Genomic DNA, 18,936 nt, shown 5'->3' on the forward strand with positions numbered 1-18,936 from the left:
TGTGTATTTGTCTGTCTTGTGTACGGGTTGGTCTAAGTTATGTGTGTGTGTGTGTGTAAGATCACCTCTGTCTGCCCCCCCCTCCCTGCCCTCACCCCCTGCTGGGTCGGTCTCCTGTGCCTGCTGTGCTGATAATCAGTGTGTGACGTCGGCTGGCTCAGTTCAGCAGGAACAGGGGACTGGTCTCATTTCCACACACACATACACACACACACGCACACACACACACAGCTGACTTCTTTATCATTATAATATCATTATAATACCTGTATTAAAATGACTTAAAGAAACCTGCATTGAAATGACTTACAGTTATGAAACTTTCATTTAAGTCTATGTTTGTGTTGAAGAGTATGTAAATGTTTATTAAAGATTTGTCTCGCTGAATCCGCAGCTGCATTTTTTTCCACAACAGATGTGAACATTCATATTTTGTAATGAAACACTTCAATTGGATTCATGCCTGCTTATAGCATTTACAGACCATAAAAATCTACATTCATGCATGAAACCATATCAGCTCCTTTAATGAAAAATCAGTGTAAAAGTTAAAAAAATATATTTATAGATTCTGAAATACTTCTGTCGTTGTTTTCAGTGTTTGTTCATGTTTTGTTTTTGTTTTTTGTTCATTTAAAGCCAAACCAGCCTTGTGTCTTGTGTTTTTTTTGTATATTTATGATTTATTTTTTTGTTGAAAGAAGGCCTGTGTTGCAGTTTCTTCACTTGTATTTATTTTTCCAAACAAAATGTACAAATTAAACAAATGTGGTTTCATGAACATTACAATAAAATGAAATTCTTTTCAAAAGCAGTACTTGTGTCTTGTTTTGTCAATCATATCTTCAATAAATCTTACATCACAAATGCAATATTAAAATATTAAGTTTATATCAAATTCAAATTTGCTTTAATGGCATGAATGTCACAATATTGCCGAAGCATCAAGAGTCAATGAAACAAAATCACTAACATAATATTAAGACTTAATTATATATAGCATATCCATGTTTCTATGTGTATGTATATATATATATAGAGAGAGAGAGAGTGAGTATATCCTTCGTGTGTGTATGTGAATGCATACGTGCATTGTGGGTCATATCTTAACTTTCTCTTCATCACCTTGTTTGTCTACTTCTCTTTGTTGAGGTCAAGAACAGGAAATCTCCTGGTTTCCAGTCCAAACACAGATCACCAGGACATTTCACTGAATAACAGTAGTTCCTCTCCTCGCTTGTGTTTATCAGTAAATAAAGCTTGTTTTTGTCTTTTGCCTGAAATGAAAGTTTGCATTTGGTTGCCTGTTACTGACCTTAAATTCTGATGGTAAAAGGTTTTCACAGCATGTTTCCATTGTTGTTTCACATTAAAAATCAGATTGATCAAAAGTTGTCACTTCACAAAGAGCTTGCTGTGCAGTTCTGCAACATTAACCCTTTGTCTCTTGTGAGCGCTGCACAGTCTAACACTTTTCCCACACGTATGCATATCTGAAAGTCTTCATGAGACATTGAGCGAGAGAAAAAAAATATCAAGAAAACAAAGAGGCTAAAGTTTCATGACACCATGTTACTGTCAATAAAAAACACAGCTATCATTGTGAGATGCTGACTAGCAGGCAGGCATCAAGAAAGAGAGAACTGAAAGCCACACACACATAATTCAGATGCATTTATTTTTCCACTTATAAAGATCAGCAAACCTTCATCAGGATAGGAACAACAGTCACTTGACCGGCATTTATACTAACAAGAAGATGTGTTACAAATCAAGGTAATCAACTAGAGGACAGTGGAAGGCCTATCACATGTTCACATTATCAAGAAAAGAAGCGCAGACCAGAAACAGGAGAAAAGTCAAAACAGAAAACATCTTAGATTCAAATAAGAGAAAGAACTTGCAAAATATAAATTCACATTTACACAAGTGATGCTTCAATTACATATTAAAAGGTCAAATGAGGAAAGCGAAACCAAGTGTTTCTATTTTTTCACTCCTGCGTAATTTTTGATATTGTAAATTTATATCTCACAGTGACTTGAAGTTGGATTACATCATAGTAATGATCATGCGGCTTTCAATTCTCTTTCTTAGCCGTGCTTTTTTCATTCCTTGAAATATGGAGGAAATGTGAAGACATAATGGTACAGTTACTCTTACAGTACTGAATAATCTTAGATCAGTGACATCCGAATGCATTTCCTTTAGAGAAAAGTCACAAGAGATACATTTCTTATGCATCGGTACCTGGACTTCCGAAAGGCAAAAGGGGAACTTGTCACCACATCCTCTCACTATTATTTTTATAACAAATTAGGTTTTTTTGTTTTTTTAAATGGTGTCACAACAGTAAGTTGTCATCCGGATGTTTGTCCTTGCTACGTGGTTACTATAGCAACAGTGACACATGGTCGTCATCAGCTGCGTCAGGAGAGGAGACAGCGGTTCAACTGACAACTTCCTGTTTCTGAGAAAGCAGCATGAGGTCTCTCTAACACCGTCTTACTCAGCTTGTCCTGCTTCCAATCATCTTCATCCGCCTTTCATACATTTATTACTTTATTGTTTTCCTTCTGTATCTGAATGTTTATCTGTCTGTCTCGTCCCTCACTCTAAAAAATTTCTTTCTTCCTTCCTCCCACGCACCTGCACTCCCTCACCTGCCTCAACCTCTTCGGGTTGGCCAATAGGCTTCCCAGGATGGGAGTTCCTATGGCAACATAACAGGTAAACAGAGGTGGAGATAAGGAGCTGGGCCAATGCAACCGGACGGAGCACTCACCCAATCTCACAGTCATACACAAACCTAATCAGAAAGTGATATAAATATGCAAATGTGCACAAATCTATCCTCGGTGTATTTCCTTTCTTTTCCCTCTCTCTCTCTCTCCCCCCACTTCTCACAGATTCGCCCCACCCTGCAGCTGTGCAGCAGGTCAGCCCCCCCCCCTTCTCCCTCCTGTGTTTTCCTTCTTTCTCTCTTCGTGTCTGGCTCTTTGCTTCTCACCATAAAAAAGCTGCCAATCTGCCCCTGGAGAAGACATAATTGCCATTATTACTGCTGTGGCCCTGCACATCACACAGTGTACTGATTGTTCCGCAGAGAAGGAGGGGGCAAACACTGTCTGCTCTGTGCAGACGCCACACAATATTATCATAGCGTGACTACAGCTCATCCACACACACATGCACAGAGTCTCTATCTCACTCTTTTCAGCCCTCTCCGTCTCCCTGTAATCTTTCTATTAAGCACAGAACAAACATGAGTTTCTATAGGCTGAAAATTCATACACCGCTGCCTTTGAAAAAAAAAAAAAAATTTAATTGTCAAGCCCTGGGTAAACACACACTGTGCCACCGCCAATAGGAAATGATAGAAGGACTGAATGGAAAAGCAGTTTGTACCAAGACAGGAACGCCCAACTCGTGAGTGTGAGTGTGAGTGTGTGTGTGTGTGTGTGTGTGTGACACACAGGGCTGAGGTTTAGGGAAAGTTGACCTTATCCCAGTTCCAATTCCACTTCTCCATCTCTGTTTCCAAAAATGAAAAGGTCAATATTCCCACTACAAAAGAAACTTTAAACAACTCAACCCACAAAGGGTTCAGTTAATTTACTAAACACACAGATTTCCATTCTAAAAGCTGCAAATATAACCAGGTTGTGAATATAACACTGGCTAAAGCTTAAGGATATGGGAACAGAGATTAACCACAGGAAATATCCTTTCCCACAACAGCAGACTGATGCATTGTGATGGGAAATGTCTTTATCATTGTTACGAGATTATGTGGTTGATTCTGCTGACAACAGAAGGGGAAGGAGCTGAGAGTCCCACCTATAACTGCTTGTCTGTGTATGAGCAAGCAGTAACAATACACACATGCATCAGTTGAGAGTTGCTCTTACGAGAAGCTGGAGTACATGCTTTGAAGGGAGGATCTCACAAACGGCATGAAGGTGACTGGAGGTGCTCTCCAGACAATCTCAGACAGACTCATAAAACGTTTCAATGACAAACTCTGGCCGCAGAATCACACCGCACTGTGCGTAGCACGTTTTGTCTTTTTGTTTATTAAAAACAGACATTTCAAGAGGATGGAAGCTGAATCCGAGTTTACAGAAAGACATCTGAGTTTTTTTTTTACAACCCAAAAAAAAATATACGTTTATAGATAAATGTATCTCTCAGTGGTCTATTAGGAAAATTGGTTATGCCTTCAATAGCAAGACACTTTCTGTGGCCACGTGTAGTCCACTTTTTTGTTTCTAGATATATTTCAGATGCAACTGAGGTTTTTCAAATTGTATTTAATATTCTAAATATTATTTTTCATCACTTCAGACAAAAAGATCACATTCAGGACCCCCCTGTGGACTTCTGACATAGATGTACTGCACAAACACCAATTGTCCACTAAACGCTCATTGAATAAAAGGAAAAATGATCAGTTTATGATTTATTAAACTAAACAAAGACATCTTCCCCCCTGACAGTAAGTTTAATAACATAAAAAGGATTCTTCACATAAATAATATTAAAGTGACTGTATCATGCCACAACTAAACTGAAATAAATTCAAACTTTCTTTTTAAATAAAACTGCCTGAGTGTGTATTTATCCTTTCTCTTTCTCTCTCTCTCTTTCTCTCTTTCTCTCTCTCTCTCTCTCTCTCTCTCTCTCTCACACACATGCTAAAATCTGACGCGTTCTACACCGTCTCTTTGGTACGTGCTATAGCATGCAACCATGTTATTTCAGCTATCTGAATAAGAGAGAAAAAAACAGTACTTGTTTTAACAAGTAAATATTGGTATGGAAAGCATTAAGACAGGAAACCCTCCCACTGACTCCCATTCAGTGAGTTATTCGATTGCAGCGTTGTATGTATGAGAACATTGTGATGTTACCTTAGTTGCCTGACCTTAAACATGTGGGGGTTTTTTTCCAGAAAGGTTCAGAAGCTAAAACTCTTATTTTCAATTAGACAAACAGGAGAAGAATCAGAGGATCAAAGCTGGTTGGTGTTTCTAACAGAGCATTAAAGGAGGCAACCGTTTAATCTTTTTTCTTGCTCGCAGTCATCTTGTCAGCATGGAGAGCGAAGGTCTCGGCCACTATCAGAGGGAAGACTAAAGAGGCATCTGCGTACAGCTGGGAACAAAGAATGCAACGTTGTTATATTTCTGTAATGTTGCACACTAACAACACTTAAATGAGTGCGGTCCCTGGTTTTCATTTTCATTTTTTGGTGCTCTGATGCCAGAAGTCCTGGCCCCAGCTGCACCCTTGGATCTAACGTTGAGCAGATATCGCCATCTTGAGGCCCAAGCGTGGACTACAGCTCCTGATTACCACTCAAACCTTTTGTTAGGAAGTAAAAAAACAGCCTTTCTTTCCAGCTTCAGGGGCCCAAAATAATACTCAGCCTCGTCATTTGGCTGCCTTTCTGATGTGCCATCAAACTATGTCCAAACACATTTATCCCCATGAAATTTATTTCAATGAAACACAGTTACTTCTAATTAAGGCACTGCTTTTGTTTTCAAACAATCCTAACTGTGGATACTTGACGGCATAAATAATAAAAAATAATAGCAGAAGTTTTATTAATGTTTCTCAGCAGTATGTTATATCTAAGAGACGGTCAATGCCATTCAATACACTGTATGCATCAAGCCTGTCTGATCATCACCTTGCCAATGCCTGAATCAGATGTGATATAAAAATGTGATCACAATTGATAGATTAGTCATCTATAAATAAGTCAGGATTGTTTGCATTGTCTCTTTTTATTTTATGTTGATTTTGTGCTATATAAATAAATAAAATTGAATTTTATCGTTGTATTTATTGATATTTAAAATGGCCACAACACCCAATGAGATGTTAGGTCATGAGTATAGATGATAAAGTGTGTTAAATCACCAGCTTCTGACATTTAAGTGTGGTTCTGGACAACATTTGTTGCTCAGCGGAGTTCAAATCTGTCACATGATGTAGGTGTAGAAAACTTTTCACCTACCACCTACACATCAGCAGTGTGTGTTAACCGTTAAAGATCAACTGTCTGTTTGTCAGCTGATTCCGTTTGCGTCTGCACTAATGTTCAATAGTCATGCAGGAAAAAATCCACATCTGAAACAGTTCAGGTGCATTATGTAAGGGCTGAGAAATATTTGAAAGTGAAGCAGAAGACGTCTGAAAATAACTTCTATTAAACAAGAGTATCTGCAGATATATCTGTAATAAATGAAACATAATGTTGACATTAGTCTTGGTCTGGTCATGGCAAATATGGCCCGGATAAATGTCGGTACCTTGACGGGTTTGGCATCTGTTCTGATCTTGCCCCAGGACACGGCCTCATCAGGTCTGGCCCCAGAGTCTGAGCCGTCAAACTCCTGACCCGTGTTCACAAACACTGCGTAATCGGCTCCATTCCTCTGGAGACAGACAAAGGAGAGACAGTGTGTCCAGAGAGAAAACTGAGCCCAGGAGACAGAGGATTTTGCATGTTGTAGTTGGTTTGCTTTGCTGGCCACGACTGTTGTTCTGCCTCAAGTGTTTTGACGGTGGTTCCATAACAGTCAACTACATAATGTCCATATATAGTCAAAAAATTGTTCTCAATGACAAATATTGCAACATGGAAAATGATCATGGGTTTTTAACTAAAACTCACAGAACTGTGTCAATCTAGAGTTTTCTTAACTTTCCAGAATTGTATACAAAATCTGATGTGCAGCCAACAAAGCAACAAAAATCACAAGAAGTTGGTTACCATAAGATTAGCATTGGCTATATGATGTTTGACCAGCCCTCCTCCCAAGATGATCATTCCTGTTCTTTTGGCAAACACCGCCTTGCTGTTCAACCTGCGAATATCTGACAGAAAGTACACATCAATGACATGACCGACTGATAACACTGAGGCAGCTTTGGTGATCGTGATCTGGACCACTAATGTTGCTTCTACCTTCCACTATGTCCAATATCAGGCCGGGGTTCTTATAAGAGTGAAAGTATATCATGTCGCCCAGAGAGCCGTCTGTCAGCGCGGGACTAAACACTGGAATGTCATTCTGAAAGGGAAGAACAGGACATTTACTGATTTACTGATTTGATCAGACAAAAAGGCACCGTAGACAAAAATACACCGTACATACAGACGTAACAGAATTAGTAAATTCAATCAACTCATACTAGTCCGCTGATTTCACTGGCACAGGACGCACTTTTAAATCATAATCCATATACTGCAACGTGGACAGAATTTTAGAAATGTTGACTTGTATCCAGGATTTAAAAAACAAAATCAACTCTAGACTTGACTTGCGACTCATTTTAATTAACTTCAGACTTGTCACAAACTCAGTTTAACACCACTTTCAGACAATCTTTTAAAAAATCAAGACCATTTTTGCTGCAACTCGTCTTTATTTTCTGAATTTTAAGTAATTTTTCCGAATCCTTCCTTTGTTTTTCTTGTCTTCTTGGTACATCACTTTGTAAAATTGTAAATACATAGTTATTATTCTATCTCCTGTTCACTTATGATACAATACACTACCAGTATGAACTAACCTTATACGCCCAGTAATAGACAGAGTCAGTATTATTGATCTCCTTGCCAAGCCGATGGATCATTTTGGAAGGAGTCCAGCGTGTGCCCTGAAACAAGAGAGGTCACAAATCACATGTCATATGATACAAACAATAAGATAAAAGTCTGGAACATCCTAACTGCACAGCTGTGTGTCAGTAAGGACATTGGACTAACAGCTACTGAAAGTTTCCACTGTTTTTGGGCGCAATAGACAAACAATATCCCACCTCTGTGTTCTGCTCCAACAACATCTGGTCCAGGATGGGCATCAGCCAGTCTTCAAACTTACAGTAGTTATCATTGGGCACTAACAGGTTCCCTATCCTGCATGCAGCGAGGCCAGGGGAGGTAGAAGTGGGAGAGATGAAGGAGAAAAGGTTGAACAGGGACTTCTAAGATGGGTATCTTATGATACTCCTGCATCATGTGTTTGTCATTTTGAGCACGTAGCACATCTGCTATTGATGATGTTATGTTGACATGCAGTATAATGGAGAATAAGTAAACAAGTACACTTGTGTTTATGGTATTGCCACTGACATTTCCATGTTTAAAGAAATATTTTTGCTTTCTTGCCAAGAGCTCAATGAGAAGATTGATATCACTCTCAAGTCTGTGCACCAAATACGAAGCTACAGCCAGCAGCTAGTTAGCCTAGCTTAGCATAAATGGTCGTCTTTGAATGGCTTTCCCAAGGACACTTCCAACATGTGAACAAAAGGAGCTGGGGATCAAACCACTAACCCTGCGATTACTGGACGACTAAAGTTTCATATTTAGCATGTAGACATGAGAGTGCTATCACGTTTATAGCTGGAACCCTGATCATCATCCTTCTGAGGATGTCAATGTGAGAGGTGTACTGAATCAATAGCAGCCAACCTGTTGATGCCCCTCTGGCGGAGCTCCTTGCCAGGCAAGGAGAAGTCTCCCAAGTACGTGTGAGCCAGACACTTGATCAAATCCTCCTCTACGCCTCCAGCTGTAGTTACAATCACATCCACCTAACACAGCGTAACAAAACAGAAACTAATGCATTTCTCCTGTCAAATTGTTTTAGATGTGAAACAACAGGGACATTTAACTGTGAGCAGACTTGGATAATTATGATAGTGTATAAGTTTGTACCATTTTGTGCTCTGCCAGGTAGCGGATGCTCTCCCTGACTCCAGAACTGATGAGGTTGGAGGTGTACCCCAGGAAGATGGTGCAGCCCGAGCCGTGGGAGGATTCACTGGCCTCATTTCCTTCATCTGCCTCCACTGGCTCGAGACGCTTCTCTATCTGTGGGTGTGCAGTTATTAGACAACAATGGTCAACATTGCAAATCTACACTGACAGACTATCATTTAAAGCTTTGGTTCCCATTCATCAAACATCTTAAAATCTGCACCAATAAAACCAAAACTATCTGTATGGCTACTAGAGCTTTTTATAAGAAACCACACACCCAGTCCTCTCACCATGGTGTTGATCTCCTGGACGGCCAAGCCGAAACTGCTGGCCTGGAAACCCGTGGTAAGGTAGGACTTGAGCACCGCCTGGTGATCAACCCCTTGGTTAAAGTCGTAGCCTTTGATCTTCGGCATGTCCTCTGGCAGGCTGCAGCTGGGCTTAAGGACAGCCTCCATTGCAACAGAGGGGGCATGGTCTGCCATCTCTTCTGCAGAAACAAAACTGTGTTAGGAGGATGGTCATCATCAAAGAGATGCCCAGTAGAGCCCTGATCAAGTAAAAATAGCAGGACACTGTCACTGTCACATGTCTGGTGGATGGATCTAATGTGATCTCTGATTGACATATACTGAAAATTTAGCCAAGAGCTTCCCAGTTGTTGAGCAAAACGTATCTGATAAATGAGCAGTTGAAAAGAGATGGTATGATCCAATAATATTATATAACAGCCTGACATTGAACTTTACATCACTGCACATTTTGTGATGTGCTTGTTGCAATAGAGAAGATTCTGAGGCAGAAAGCAGGGAGCCAGTAAGTAGTTTTCTTAGCATATTTAATGATTATGTAATGTGACACAGCTGTAATACACCGATGGATAACCAGTTTTACCGGTCTGAGCAAAACATTGGAAAAACTAGTCAGATCCCTTTGTTTTCGTGGTCTTTGTGTTGTGTTGCTTAATTTAAAACAAGTTCAATTTAATCCGGTAAATCAATCTACACACAATTTTTTTGTGCAAAGTGATCAAACGCTGAAATCTCTCATTTATGTAAGTTTTCAATACTTTGAAGAAGGTCAATTACAACTTCTTGAGGACTGACAGAGTGCTTCTGAGCAGGACTGCAACAAAGATTGTTTTCTAAATTAATCCAGTACAGCGGCTGAGAGAGCTCAACACACTGCACATTAAGAAAAGACAAGCAAACAGACATGCAGGTGGTTTTCTTGGGTTGCAGTGCATTAAGCTCTCTGCTTAATGCACTGCAAACGGCCACTGTAGAAAAATACCCCCTTCCTAAAGCCCAAGGTGACGTCTTCATACTGCTGGTTTTGTCCAACCAACAATCTAAAAATTCTATTTATTATCACATAAGACAGAAAAGCAGCAAATGCTCACAATTTAGAAGCTGGAACTTGGAAATGTTTGGCTTTTTTGGTGGAAAATATGTTATTTCATTTAATTATGGCACAGTAAATGCATACATAACAGGAAATACAAATAACAATGTGCATTGGATTTCACTTTATTCCATTGCTTGATTTTTTTATGTGGGCATTTTAAACCTTTCATATTTTGATACCACACAGAATGCATTTTTATACTTGTTTCACAATCATACTGGCCAAAAAAAAGTTAAAGCATGATGGAAAACCAGTAGGTTTATGGTCTCGAATTAGTTATTATTATTATTATCATTATTATTATTTTTATTATTATTATTATTATTTCACATTTTCAGTACTACCCCGCAGTATATAACAACAATTTCTAATGACACAATTAAATTAGTGCGACATGGACCCAGAGAAACCGCATAAAATGGATTTCAAAATGCATGTTGCCTGTTATTATTAGAGACGAGCTTACATCTGTTAATGGTGACAGTGCTTTCTATAGGTGTGATGGTGCTGAACAGAGAAAATATTTAAGTGTTTTAGTATAGACTCTATAAACACTTTGTTATCTTCATTGGGATTTTTCGAGGAAACTTAAGACTTCTCAAGACCTGCAGACACCCTAAAATCATGTCCAATCGATTTACAAATACAAATGCAGTATCAAGAGTTGACCAGCAGGTTTCGCCCTTTTAATAATAGAGTCATTTTCATCACAGCGGCCCCATATTGATTCAACGCTTCAAGAAGCTTCGTTTCCTCACATCAATAATTCATTGCACAGAGGATTGCCTACATAAAAATATATATAGTGTTTGACTGGACAGAAAATAATATAAAACACTTAACCCACGTGGTCTGTAAGTTAGCTGAGACAAGCTAACTGTGAGCTGGTTACGTCCCGACTTTGATCCTGGTTAAATAACACAGACAGAGATGAAAACGTACCTATTCTTGAAGAGGTGATGGGTGAAGAAGTGAAGAAGGTAGTTGGGTACTAAGCAGCTGTCAGCAGACAGAAGAAAGACAATTACTGGTTGTTTGCATTCCTGTAAACAAACGCATGGGACGCCGCATAGAAACTCACACTACGGAAACCGCGAAGGAACAAACTTGACCAAACTGCATTCTGCGCAAGTCCCATATAAGTATTACTTCATTAATCAGTACTGTTGTCTCCATAAAGTCTTGTCTAGGCGTGGAGCTCATTATGCTGAGTTTTTATTAACACCATGTCAAAAAGGTGTTGCTGCTAATGTTTTGTCCTATCCCACGTATAGTCTATGTAAAGGAGGAGCACAGAATACCTAAAACCCTGCTGACACAGGGCGACATTATTTTATCATTATACTCACTAACAATGTCATTGATTTTTATATAAAATATACCTGAGCCTTTTATCTAGGCAGGACTACTTTCACCTGTATTTCAGTGTGGTGTAGATGTTATTCTGGCTGGCTTGTTTAGACTTAAAAAGTGTTGAATATCCATAAGTTCATTGTTTACTCTGCAAATAAACCCCCACTCAACAAACTAACAATGTATAAAAAAAAGTGTAATCTCTACTTTACAATTAAACTTTAGTAAACATACTTATCCAGAGCATCATTCTCTGTCCTTCTAAGTTAATACCAGTCTTGCTGAAGTGCTCAAACTGTTTTCCTATAATTAACACATTCCTGCATACTTACTGTGTCACACACCCATTTACAGTTCCTTGTCTGGAGTCATCTAATAAAAAATGTATGCTTGCCAATTTTTTTTTACACCTTGTACTTCTGCCCACTAAGAACACATTAAACCAAATTAATAGATTAAGACCTCAAATGTCCCACCTTGCTATTACTGCAGAAATCGACAAATCATATACCTTTTTTTTTTTTTTACCTATTTATAATTGTAGCTTAAAGGACAGCATATCTGAAGCATAACATAATGCCTTTACCAGTAATATTTTCATGAGTGTTGGCTGTGATGTTTGTGACATTTCCAGAACTGTGTTATATGACCTTCAATATCACAGGGCCTTTGAAGTGGCCCCAACAGTGAATAAAAAGGGGGTACGGGTCAAAAAGGAGAGTCAGGAGCCTCTCTGACTATGTTCTCTTGAACAACCTGAGCCGACTCTCTGGATCAAGCAAACTATTGCTCTAAATGCTTTTCTTGTCACTCCTTTTGGGGGATATTGAATCAACATATGGTAGGAGTCTTATACTACAGCCAATGTCTGGAAAGATGTGCAGCAGTAACAGTGTTGTTCAGGCACAAAAACTGCTGGACCAACTTCAGGTGGAGGCAAGCATGGAGAGAATTAAGGTATATAATAATCTGAACAACTACATGCATTCTAGCTACACATCACCATGTATCTGAACTGCCCTACTTAAGATGCTTGAAGATTCACATGATTCAGAATATACAGTGTCTACTGGCATGCTCCAGGTCTGTTATTCAACACAGGATGTCAACTGAGTATTTTAACTTGTTTTCTTGATTATTACATTGTCTTATATCCTGTAAAATGTCATCCTGTCTGCCTTTGTCCCAAAAGATCTCTGACTGTCAGGACTGCTGCCTCATCCAACCCATTCAAAGTTAAGAACACCTGTGTGCTGCTCAACAGTCTTCAGTACAGACTAGTGCTACTGGTGACTAACACATAACTGACAGCCACATGGACAGGTTCTGTATGAGTGAAATCAATGATTTTCTACTGTCAAAGGACTACAAGATAAACCTTTTAGCACAGAAATTCATCTGCCAGCAGTGAACATGAATCACTGGGCTGGTGCTTTTAACATCTTCACAGAGTGCAGCTCATACTTCTTACATTGCCCTTTAAACGTAAATTAAAGTCAGCACTAAGCATAGGTGAGGAGCAGATTATAGCTGACTGAGAGGGGAAAGAGTTCAACATACAAAAGCTACATAGATGAAGTAGACAATATGACATTTTAACAACTGTTTTGTCCAATCCAAACAATCTTTATGCTCCACCGTAACTCATCACAGGGCAGTGAACAAAGACTTTGAGCCATTTAATTACATCATTTGTGGAAATAGTTGTTTAATGTGTTTTATTGTTTACATTTGTCAAGTATTGTGTAAATTACTTATAGTTAGATTTACCCAAGCGGTTAAATAATTGTTAAAACTAAAATACACAAACATACATACACACTGCTGCTTTGTTGAGGCAGTGGAACAATGCAGGACCAGACACACTTACAAGTAAAATAATATTCATTAGCACTGCTGATTGTGTTCCAATAAATAGCTTTACAAATACAATCGTGTGTGTCACAGAGGGCTTTATTTCACTATACATGACAAGTAACTGTAATGCTTTTGATAAAATGTCAGTAACTGTAATGGATTCAGTCAGTTTGAGAGCATGCAAGTACTGTGAAGCCTTTAAATGTCTGTAGTTTCCACACCTTTTGAATGTGCTAGACAGACACTTCTTCAAACAGTGTCTATGAGAGCTTCGAGTACTGGCACAAAATGGCAAATGAGTGCACGGGACAAACATCAGCGATAAACACGATGCCAGTGTTCACACACACGTTTTTGTTTGCAGAAGAATGTCAGACAAGGGGCACCTTGGTGGCCTACTGATTAAGACTCACACCACATATCCGCCGTGGTTAGATCCAAGCCTCGGAGATACACTTTCAACTGTCAAATAAAGGTGAACAAAGGATCTTTAAAAAAATGCCAAACAAGAAATTAAAAATGCATTGAAAAATGAATTACCATTAAACAACTGCAGCAAATATTTCTAAAAACTCTAGAGACTTTAAGCACAACTGACACTTTTTAACATCTGTGTTTGGCAGTGCAGCAAAATAAATTAATTTGCCCACGTGTGCAACAAGGGGCTCAATTCTCTTCATTTCCAGTCCTACCTCCTAGTGTTCATTTGTTAAGTTACTACTTACATCTCTCTTGATATAGCCAGCCAGCCAGCAAGGCAAGAGAGACATTTCTTTTGTTTTTTTTCCTTTTTCAACATCTTACACTCCAGGTTTTCCAAATTCTGAAGGACCAATACAGTGTTGAATGGCATCAGGCTTTGTCACCACCTGCTTTCAAGTCTTGACATAAAGTGTGCTGGTCTTGTTCTTTCATTTTCTGGGCCTCCAGATTTCCACACACATGTCCCCTGAGGCTACAGCCAGGATTCCAGCCTCCACACTCAGCTGGTAATTGAAGACAGGAGGGGTATGGTTGAGAAGACACAGGGAGAAAGACATTTCAGAAATGAGGATGAACCTGAATGAATCAACTACAAATATATTTAAAAGACATAGAAAAACCACAAACTACATCCTCACAGACACCTGATACTTCTTAACTTTCTGTTCATTGTACAAATTGTTAATTTGCTCTCAAGTTACGTATGTTGTTAAATATAAACTCATCTTTATATAATTTAATTAACAATTGATATTTTGAATGTCCATGAGATGTGGTATTAAGTACTAACCCCATTCACTCCAGCTTGGTGACGCAGAGTGCATAACGTCCTCGGAGGTGCACAGGGGATGTGTACCTGCAACACAGACAAGAAAAAACACCAAAGGCTGTGAGAGAAACTACAACTTAAGAATGTTCAGTGGTGGAGTTCACTAAAGAAACAAAGCAACAAAGCATTTGCCTCATCCTACCTTGACAGTACGATCAGATGAACAGGTGTAGAGGCTTCCAGGGGTCCTGTGGATGCCAGTGACCAAGGCTGTGTGTCCCACATCAAACTGGGACAGAGGTTTTAAGACCCCCGCCTGCATGGAAAAGGAGTGGAGCATGCCCCTGTTGTCTCCAGCCCACACCTCTTTGTCACTGTGGCTCATGGACAGCAAGTAAGAGCCCAGCTGGAAATGGAGAGGTTGGTTGGAGTTAGTCTACTGCAGGTATAAGAGTGTATCTGAGCATATCTGCACACAAACTTCTTCAGAAACAACAAATGTGTCTGTGTGCTTCCATCTACCCGAACTTTGTTCAAGCCTTTGTCCGCCCTGCGGTCATAGACAGCCACAGTGCAGTCTTTACTCCCAGAGATGATGTACTTGTCATCTGCAGCCAGGCACATTACAGCATTGCCATGGAGACGGATGCTTTTCACCAGTGGTTCAGCAGCTGTAGACAAAATTATGACATAATCAATCTCAGAAACTAAGTGAACTATGCTAGCTGACTGCTAAGACAAAAAAACATAACATAAATTTGTAAGAATATTGCCTGAGGAATTATTTTTATTGGCACTTTATGCACACACATTTTACACGCACTAAATTGAAATGCAATTTATGTTAAACCCACTCACCTCTGGTGTCATACATGCTGACCTTCTTGTCAAATGTACCAGCCAGCAACACATCCGTCTGACAGGACAAGCAGAGGACAGCAGCCCCAGCCCTGATCAGGCCCCTCTCTGCCCCACCTGCCTGTAGGTCCCACAGCCTCACTGTGCTGTCGAAGCCCCCTGACGCAAGCAGAGGTCCCTGAGATGCCAGACACCAGACCCAGCCCAGATGGGTGCTGAAGTGGCCCTGCCCACCCAACGTGTGTAGCAGCATGCTACTAGAGTCTGCCTGCAGATCCCACAGTTTAACATTCCAGTCTCTGGACCCTGTGGCACAAACTGCCCCCTCACCCCCCACAAGGAGGACTGAGTTGACCTGGGCAATGTGACCTGAAGGTAGGGTGATACACTCTAGTGCTGGGGGTGGGCTAGGACTTCTGGGGGGTTGACGTTGCTCCATCTCTACATGTCTTTCATTACCCAGATACCTGGGGTCTTCCATGTCCTCTTGGTGATTAAGAGCACCATCTTGCTGCTCATCATCAACCAACACCACCCTGTGGTCCCTTTCTCCTTCCATTAGTGCCCCTGCATCATCCTCTAGTCTCTCTTCCAATTCCTCCCTCAGTCTTGCCAGTTGGTCCTCACCTGCAGCAGGCTGCAATTCACCATCCTGACCTTCCAATGCCACCTCCATTCCTTCATCAACACCATATGCAACCTCCTGCACTGCGACTCCCTCTACAACACCCTCTCTCCCAGCTTCCTGTGCCTCTGCTACTGGTTCTCCATCCTGCCCTGCTCTTTGCTGCTGCCTCACTCTTTCCTGTTCCTCCTCATCCTCTTGGGTCTGTCTGGCCACAAGGTGTGCTTGACCCATCCAGCAGGTGATCAGCTGCTCCATCTCCAGACAAGCAGTGGGCCAGTCAAACTCCTCCCTTGGCCCCACCGGAAAGCCAGCTTGGGATCCTATTAGTCTGCGTGCCCGGAGCTGCCAAGCAGTGCTGTCTTTGCCCACGTTGCTAAGTGCATGACAGACCTGAAAAAATGAGGAGGGGGGATTCAAGAGAGTTTGCTTCATCATCAAGATATGGCTTAATTGATTATATTAACTTATCATTATGAAAGTCTAAGCCAGTTTGATTCTGGAAACTTATACCTGCTTTCCTGTGTTTTAATCAATCGATCAAACTTATATTTGTATAACACTTCATACAGGTTAGTGCAATTCAAAGACAGATGACTGACAGGCCAATAATAAGACAGAACAAGTGTAGACAATAAACAGTAAAAACAATGAGACTAATGCACACAAGAAATAATAATGACGGACATGTAATAAAATAAAGTAGATTCAGAAGCTATAATAATAATAATATAAAGTGAAATAAAACTAGATTAAAAACTAGATAAAATAGATTAAAAACTGTCAAGGAAAACAAACAGTAAACTCTAAAACAACAAACTTAAGGATCCATAAGTGAATGTATAATCTAGTCATTGAGACAACACAAATAAGCAAGAAACTTTGACTCCAAAAGATTTTTCTGGAAGTTATGGGTCAAAAAATCTTTAAAGTGAACCTTTGGCAGCACTGTGATGACACACTCAGCTGGAAGGTGAGAGGCAATGTGGGTCACCATCTCCCATGGTAATGACAACAAGCCACTGGTCTCTGCAGCAGGAGAGGGGCTAACATCTGCTGAGGATGCATGGCCACCTGGCAGAAGACTGAAAGGAATATGAAGAAGATTTATTTAATAATCTCATGTCATTTTGTCATATGAACAGCACGTTGATATAGGATAAAAGAAAGCCTCACCCATGCAGGTCAGGCCTGGAAGCTTCACTTATCTGGGTTTTCACAGGGGGTCCGCCCTGTTCACCATCTGTCCCTGCCTCAGACATCATCTTTTCTCCTCTCAGTACACTAACTTATGCACTTTAAAGCAACATTACTTTACCTCTATTCTCTATTGCTGGTTTCATGTAATTTCATACATAAAACCTCAACTATTTTTGAGAGTGAAAACTGACAAAATGCTAGCTGTTATAGGTTTATAACGTAAGCTACATTAGTAACATTACAAATGGTGCATGAACAAAGCGACTTGCCATAAACACAATCCACAGTCCTTTTCTTTTCGGTTTCATTGACTAGCTACCGGCAATATATGTCTCTCAACTTCATATAAGGAACCTAACGTTAAAGCAAAAACGACGAACTAAAGCTGTAACACAGCAAGTTACCGTTAGCTTCAAGAAGCTACTGCTAAATGTTACTAATAACAAGCCCTGCCTCTCTTTGACAACGCCAGTCGTTGGTCGAAAGTCGTCGCCCGAGTCAGCTGGTGACCACTGTTACGATATAAACATGTTGCTGGTTCCCAAATTAACACTGAAATCCCATGTAATGAAGGATTATCAACTGTCATTTGTCAGCTGTTATCAAGGCGAACTACAAATTCAAATCAGCTTCTTTTTCTTCTACTTCCGGTTTAATGACGAATTGCCAACATTCGAACCACTATCGCCACCAACTGTTGAATTACATAGTTCTTAAATTCTTGTTATTAGGGACCGAGCCCAAAAGGCAGAGGACTACTGTAAAACAGTAGTCGAGGCGAGGACCCTATTGTCAGGGCCTGAGCTCCAAAGGGGCGAAGACCCTATTGTATTTCGTGTGTTTGTTTCTTTCTTCTTCTTCTTTCTTTATTATTACGCCACTTCAACCCTTAATTTGACCCCCTAGGACCCGTAGGAATGTCGTAGAGAGATTGAACCAAAACTCAATTATTCGTCTCATCAAGACCTACAAATCATATGCTGACACCCCTGACCTAAATCCAACAGGAAGTCCGCAATATGCCCATCAAAGTACGACTTTGCCCCAATTTTGGACCCCCAAGAAACGCTATCTCCTACTAGGGCGTTCATGGTATCGGCTTCAAACTTGAATACATTACTTATGACATTGTGCTGAACAAAAGTTGTTAAAAACTTTGTAATAACTCAAACATTTTAGATAATGTAAGCCCTGAAAGTTGTAGTGCCACATCACACCTTACAATATAAACCAATGGGGAGGCAATCTCTAGACATGGACTTTGTGTCAAACAAATGGTTCTGATGTCTAAACTATAAGTCTGACCACTTTAAAACCTGTATCAATCGATTCAAGATGAAATTTCCCACAAAAAAAAAATGTGATTTTTAATGTAGGATTTGGCCAACGTCATGGGATTTATGAGGATATTTCACAAGAAGAGTGACATTCTCCTCTCCAACTGAGAGGGAGAGAGAGAGATTAGGAGGGGGGAGATGGGTGTGGGGGTCAAATGGAGCTCATTGAGTGAGAGTGACAGTTTAGTGATAAAGTGCTGCAGAAAAATAAAATCAAAACTAAAATTTATAGCTGTGTACTGCAGTTTTTCCTTTATTAGGG

The 18,936-nt window shown here is 40.1% G+C and overlaps 2 protein-coding genes across 3 annotated transcripts; both read right to left on the minus strand.

Annotated features, from left to right (window-relative positions):
* Positions 1–1,661: 1,661 nt before the first annotated feature.
* Positions 1,662–11,303, minus strand: LOC121883984 (deoxyhypusine synthase-like). Its single transcript, XM_042392451.1, has 10 exons — positions 11,135–11,303; positions 9,076–9,275; positions 8,741–8,896; positions 8,495–8,616; positions 7,840–7,936; positions 7,591–7,677; positions 6,983–7,088; positions 6,788–6,891; positions 6,324–6,449; positions 1,662–5,157 (listed from the first exon to the last, which is right to left on the minus strand). Exons 2-10 carry the CDS (start codon positions 9,268–9,270, stop codon positions 5,062–5,064), a joined length of 1,089 nt encoding a protein of 362 aa, XP_042248385.1. The 5' UTR covers positions 9,271–9,275; positions 11,135–11,303; the 3' UTR covers positions 1,662–5,061.
* Positions 11,304–13,477: 2,174 nt separating this feature from the next.
* On the minus strand, positions 13,478–18,084 carry fbxw9 (F-box and WD repeat domain containing 9). Of its 2 annotated transcripts, XM_042392630.1 has the most exons (8): positions 17,314–18,084; positions 17,075–17,222; positions 15,513–16,530; positions 15,177–15,325; positions 14,857–15,060; positions 14,676–14,741; positions 14,272–14,388; positions 13,478–13,864 (listed from the first exon to the last, which is right to left on the minus strand). In XM_042392630.1, exons 1-7 carry the CDS (start codon positions 17,400–17,402, stop codon positions 14,314–14,316), a joined length of 1,749 nt encoding a protein of 582 aa, XP_042248564.1. In that variant the 5' UTR covers positions 17,403–18,084; the 3' UTR covers positions 13,478–13,864; positions 14,272–14,313. The 2 variants fall into 2 exon arrangements, with proteins under 2 accessions (XP_042248564.1, XP_042248562.1); XM_042392628.1 differs by having other exon boundaries at positions 13,478–14,388.
* Between the last annotated feature and the right edge of the window lie 852 nt (positions 18,085–18,936).

Source organism: Thunnus maccoyii, chromosome 18 (assembly GCF_910596095.1).
Source record: "Thunnus maccoyii chromosome 18, fThuMac1.1, whole genome shotgun sequence".
Taxonomy (NCBI): domain Eukaryota; kingdom Metazoa; phylum Chordata; class Actinopteri; order Scombriformes; family Scombridae; genus Thunnus; species Thunnus maccoyii.

Excerpts from the sequence above, each read along its gene's own strand:
- LOC121883984 (XM_042392451.1), bottom strand. The coding sequence starts at position 9,270 with ATGGCAGACCATGCCCCCTCTGTTGCAATGGAGGCTGTCCTTAAGCCC. Across the intron at positions 7,089-7,590 it reads TCTATTACTGGGCGTATAAG|AATGACATTCCAGTGTTTAG; the intron begins GTTAGTTCATAC and ends CTTCCCTTTCAG. Across the intron at positions 5,158-6,323 it reads CAGATGCCAAACCCGTCAAG|CTGTACGCAGATGCCTCTTT; the intron begins GTACCGACATTT and ends CTTTGTTCCCAG.
- fbxw9 (XM_042392630.1), bottom strand. The coding sequence starts at position 17,402 with ATGATGTCTGAGGCAGGGACAGATGGTGAACAGGGCGGACCCCCTGTG. Across the intron at positions 17,223-17,313 it reads TCCAGGCCTGACCTGCATGG|TCTTCTGCCAGGTGGCCATG; the intron begins GTGAGGCTTTCT and ends TATTCCTTTCAG. Across the intron at positions 16,531-17,074 it reads TCATCACAGTGCTGCCAAAG|GTCTGTCATGCACTTAGCAA; the intron begins GTTCACTTTAAA and ends TCATTTTTTCAG.